This window comes from Musa acuminata, chromosome BXJ3-4 (genome assembly GCF_036884655.1).
Source record: "Musa acuminata AAA Group cultivar baxijiao chromosome BXJ3-4, Cavendish_Baxijiao_AAA, whole genome shotgun sequence".
In the NCBI taxonomy this organism is placed as follows: Eukaryota; Viridiplantae; Streptophyta; class Magnoliopsida; order Zingiberales; family Musaceae; genus Musa; species Musa acuminata.
Window position 1 is genome coordinate 31,962,165 of NC_088352.1, and position 5,769 is coordinate 31,967,933.

General features: G+C 36.4%; 1 protein-coding gene across 1 annotated transcript; it reads right to left on the bottom strand.

The window, feature by feature from the left end:
* Positions 1–428: 428 nt before the first annotated feature.
* LOC135636101 (probable long-chain-alcohol O-fatty-acyltransferase 5) lies at positions 429–1,818 on the bottom strand. The gene has a single exon (XM_065147659.1). It carries the CDS (start codon positions 1,693–1,695, stop codon positions 676–678), a length of 1,020 nt encoding a protein of 339 aa, XP_065003731.1. The 5' UTR covers positions 1,696–1,818; the 3' UTR covers positions 429–675.
* Between the last annotated feature and the right edge of the window lie 3,951 nt (positions 1,819–5,769).

Genomic DNA, 5,769 nt, shown 5'->3' on the forward strand with positions numbered 1-5,769 from the left:
GCCAGCTGCCAATTGCCCAAAGAAAGTAATGATATATAATCTTTGGGCACAATAATTCTTCATTTTAATATATATATATATATATATATATATATATATATATATATATTATTTGGAATCTCTTTGCTAATAAAAAAATAATTTATTTTTTACAATGAATTCTTTAGTTTATTATTGTGATTGTGGATCACAGTTGTCTCATTTGTCACATCTTATAAATTTTGTATTGTATTATATTAGTTGTATTCATCTACTAGAGAGATTCAAAATATGAATCTCAACAACAATTGCATTAATTATACCGAGTTTGCTAATCATTAACTATTGATTATTCTCAATATTTGATCGAACTGACTATGATTAGATCCGATCTGAAACCTATGTTAGAATCTATCATACAAGTTCTCGATAAAAAGAAAACATAGAGATGAGGGAAATAAGGTTGTATTCAAATCTCAAGCTGTCACCTTCGAAGTAATGCATAACAAATTAAAATTACTTTCCCAACGGTAGCTCACATCAACGTTAAATAATACAAATCGTCGCAGTAGAATGAGGGCAGAATAAATAAAACCGTCGCCGCTCGCGCCAGCGTCAGAAGAAGTAATTGTTTATTTACCCGTTGTTCTCTGCGCTGCGTCGACTTCCCCATGTGAACCGCATCCTCCGATCCGGTCAACGGACCCAAGCGATCACCGCCCGACCGGCGTCCTCCAAGAAAGCCATTGCCGCCGCGCACTCCGCCAGCACCACCTCGTCCGCCCGGCTCCTCAGGATCGGCGGGTAGAAGAGCCAGAACCCCGTCGCGACGACGAACCCTAGCGTCAGCAGCGTCGCCATCGCCGCCGGGGGCCGCCACCACCCGGCCTGCCGCGCGGCCCCCTCCGCCACCAGGCACGCCCCGTGGAGCACGAAGAAGGCTGTCGCCTCCCCGGTGGGCGGCGCGAGGGTGATGTACCAGAACATGACCTCGTGCATGAGGCCGGACACAAGGAAGGTCGCGAGGATGCCGGCGGCGCGGCCGAAACGGGCGCGGACTGGTAGGTAGATGGAGGGCCGGAGGATGGCGGAGACCATGAGGTTCCAGCGGCGGCCCCAGAAGTCCTGGAGTGAGGCAGCGCGGTACGGAGCGTCGAACTGCGGCTCGATCGCAAGGCCCCGGGGAAGGAAGAGAGCCGCGGCGCCGGCGGCGCAGGCAAGGACGAGTTCTAGGGCGAGGTACATGTGGATGCAGTATACACTCAGCAGCAAGTAGGGGTGCATCACGTCCTTCAACCGATAGAAGGGGATGACGGCGGAAAGGAGGGCGGCCTTGGCGGCGGCGGGGAGGAGGGGGGAGATGGACGGACTCTTTCGTTTGTGGTGATGGAGGGGATCGATCAGCTTGACAGGGAGGGCGGCGGAAGCGAGGAAGGGGAGGAACGGGAGGGGTGCGGAAAGAGGGCCGGCGTCAACGCAGAGGAGGAGGAGCTTGAAGAGGGCAAGCCAGGCAAGGAAGAAGGCGGAGATTCCGCGGAGGTGAAGGGAGGAGAAGTGGAAGGGGAGGAAAGGGAGAAGGCAGACCACGGGGAGGAGGGAGAGGAGTCGGGGCACGCCGGGCTTAACGCGGCAGGCGGCGAAGCGGACGTAGGTCATGGACATGGCCACCCACAGCGTCAACTTCGCCAACACAACGAGGTCCGAGTGCTGCTCCATCTTTCGATCCTTCTCTGGGCGTGGGCGCGGGTCCTCGAGACAGAGATGGGGAACGAGAGCGGAGTTTGGGTAGGGCAGACGATGAAGACTGTTAAATCGCCCCCTGCTCCCAAGATACTAACATTGTTGGCCTGTTATATGTGCTACATGTCTTGACGCATACTTCGATCCAAATAGAAATATTTAGGTCAAGTACAAAATTAGCCGCCATGTGTAAATGCATTTAACATAAAAAACAGCTGGTCGATCGAAATGTCAACGTCTTGTTTGAATCTAAAATTTCGGTGAACATGTGATGGACTTTTAAAGTCCATCAATTGGCATTTCGCTGATAATAACAATTGTTGGATCAAAGCGAAATGTAGAGAGAAGAAATAGTGATCATTTATAAATAAAAAAAAACCTTTGTTATTAAGCTTTTGTCAATCATATGGTCTCATAATAAGTAGTCTTTACAAAGGATTTTTTTTTTAATTTTTGACCAAAATATCTTCATTGAAATCATAAAATGATATTGATTATTCTTTGACTCGGTTTATTCATTAAGGTTTGATTCAAATAAATCTTACCCTATCCTTTTGTTTTCCTAAAATTATTTTGCTTTATCCAATTGATCAATGAAAGGAAATAGGGAAGTCATGGATCATCATCCCCTTTGCTAACATCCTTCTTCTCGCAGCAGTGATCAGTCTCGTTCATCGATGAAACTTTATAGAGTCTCGATGATCAATGGTGCATCACCTTAGCCCCAATTAGTGCTGCGAACTCTCACTGAATAGTAGCTGTGTCCTCCCTCCCTTTTCAAGATGTATCTATCTTCTATAAGGTTACATGTTTGGTCAAATGGAAGGTTTGGTGCATGCTCTACATCATCGGACAAGGAAGGCTTGGTTGTGGTTGTGGCTTGGCTACGGTCGAAGGCTTCATTCACGATGTGCATGGCTGTAAGGTGGATTGTGGAATGACTATAAAGCTGCATAAATTGATCATTGTATCGGTGAAACCTTCCTAGTATTGCTAAAGCCTCAATAACATCCTTCACAATCTCTAAACCGTTGACTACATTGGCAAATCGTTCTATACATCGCCGAGTCATTTGCTGCAACAACACTTGAAGGTGAAGGTTGATATCTTAGTGTGGTGGTTGTGTAAGTGTTGATTGTTTACTTCGAAAAACGGTATACATCTTTGTTTCATTTATAATAGTTTAGTATTATTAATTTTTAATATTATTTAAATACTAAATAGGGCTAATTTTGATAGGGATGATCCTCTTTCAAATGAAATATTTAGTATTTTAGATAAGACGGATAATTTTAGTGAAACAAAACCTTTGTTGATATTAGAATGAAAAGTACTTTTTGAAAGTGGTTATCTAATACTAGATAAAGTTGAAGGATCTCTTTTGCACAACTCCAAACATCAGACTTTGTTTTGGAAAATAGTAATAAGTTAGAATAGAAAATTGAAGGATCTTCTTCTACACAACCTCAAGCTTGTAGTTTTGATTTGAATGAGATATTCGTAATAGATGACAATAAAGATAGCATATTTGAATAAGAATGAGTTGAAGAAGAATATATATGATGCATGTAATGTTGTTAGTAAGCTTCTCGAATTAGATCCATATATCTATGAAAACTTCTAGGAGGATAGGATTATGAAAGAAGATGACTACTACCTTAATTCTTTAGCTCCCTATGTAGATGAAGAGGAATTTGTCATCAATGAACTATAATTGGACAAATAAGAATTTGTTAAATCTAGAATTTGTTGATATAATAATGTTCAATCCAATAAATATTCATGATATTTGACACATAATTTTAATATGTTTTTTTGGGTATTTAAAGATATTTAAGAGTTTAAAAGAGTTTTATAAGAATATGTTATAAGGAGAAGTTTTAAAATAAAAATTATTATTTGTAAAAGTTACAAGTTTAAGGTATGATGTAAGGTTGAGCATTGTGGATGATCAAAGCAATATACTTGGAGGAAATCGAGATCATCCATCTTGCACCGACAAATTTATAGCTGAAGAAATCAAAGAATAAATTCTTTCAAATGAATAATATACTCCTAAGATGATTATTGTAGATAATAAAAAAAAATTTGGAATGGTTATTTCATATAGAAAAATATATTTAGCACATGAAATCATATCAAATAAAGTTAATCGAGACCTTGATGGATTGCATGGTGTGAGTGTTAAAAAGTTCATAACTATGCACCGATTGTTTGCCTAATTAATTTAGAGGATTGACATTTTCATTAGATTTTTTTGGGTATTCTAAGTTAAACATATTTTTGGTACTTATTTTTTGATTAAAAAATTTTAAATTAAAATTTTATTTTAAAAGTACTAATTCACCCCCTTCCCCTCTTAATGTCTTTACGATCTTAACAATTAAAATTAGAGCATGATTATCTCAATTAGTTTAATACCTAAGAGAGATTAAATGACTTTTTTTTTACAATCAAGAGACTTACTCTATTACTCATCCCCCTATATTTAGTAAGACATATTACAATTATTGAAAGATACATATACATATTTTTTTTATTTTTATGGATTTTGATTTATGGAATGTCGTTGAATGTGATTTTAAAAAATCTTCTAAATCGATAAATGAATAGAATGATCTTGAAATAAAATATTTTTTTAAATGCTAAAGCTATGAACGCTTTATTTTGTGCGTTAGACAAAACTAAATTTAATCGTGTTTATATATATGAAACTACACATGATATTTGTCATACACTTAAAGTTACTCGTAAAGGCACAAATAAAGTAAAAGAATATAAGGTTAATCGTTTGATACATAGTTATGAATTATTTAGAATGAAGCTAAGCGAAACTATTGGTAACATGTACACTCATTTTATGGATGTTGTCAATGATTTAAAAGCTCTTGGTAATTGTTAAATAAGATTTTAAGATCTATTCCTAAAATTTGGGATCCAAAAATAACAACTATCCAAGAAGTAAAGAACTTGAATAACTATCCTCTTGAACAACTTATAGGATCTTTAATAATCTATGATGACATGTAAAACATATTATAAAAAAGAGAAAAACCTTAGGATATTACACTTTGAATCAAAGAAGACTATTTGAGCAAAAGCTCTAGTGATGACGATGACATGGCGAACTATGCATTGATGATGAGGTATATGACTTACCAAAAATATCTTTATCTTATTATGAATTACTTAATGCATTTCATGATTGTACGATGAACTTCAAATATTTGATAAAAAAAATATAGATTATTAAAAAGGATCATGTATCTCTCTCTAATGAATTTAATAAATTAAAAAATAAGTATGACAATTATATGTTAATTTCTTGCACTACATGTGAAGAGTTAAACTTATTCAAAAAGAAAAATATATTATTACAACAAATATTAAAAAAATTTAAAATTAGAAATAAATCATTAAACATCATTCTGGCTAATAAAGGTTATGTACATAGAAAAGAAGGAATCAGCTTCATGATTAGTAATACTCAACAAAATCCAATAAAATTTATAAAATGACCCACACTATAAGTTCTCCCTAAAGTTAAATATAATTTTTGTGAAAGATTTGATCACTATGCTGATACAAGCTCTTTTAAAAAATATAGCTCTCGTAAATTAGTTTAGGTTTCTAAAGAAACCATAAATGATTTGATGTCAAAAGTCAAAAAAAGTAGATATAACCCTGAAGAATCTAAAGTTAAATAGGTACCTAAAGCAAATCCCTCATTTTTATACGTATGTCTCCAAACAAGGGCTACGAGTAAGAGATGATATATTGATAGTGGATGCTTAAGGCACATGACCGAAGATCCAACACACTTCTCAAAGCTCGCTAGTAAAGATAGAGGATGTCACCTTCGGAGACAACAACAAAGGAAAAATTATCGATAAAAGAAAATATTAGTAACAAATCAAATCTTTTTATTGAAGATATTTTGTCAATAGATACTTTAAATATAATTTATTAAACATTAGTCAACTTTATAATAAAAGGATAAAATATTAAATTTAAATCTAATGCTTGCATACCGAATAAGGATAATTTTAT

What these genes read in the sequence shown, in the direction of transcription:
- LOC135636101 (XM_065147659.1), bottom strand. Translation starts at nt 1,695, where the DNA reads ATGGAGCAGCACTCGGACCTCGTTGTGTTGGCGAAGTTGACGCTGTGG.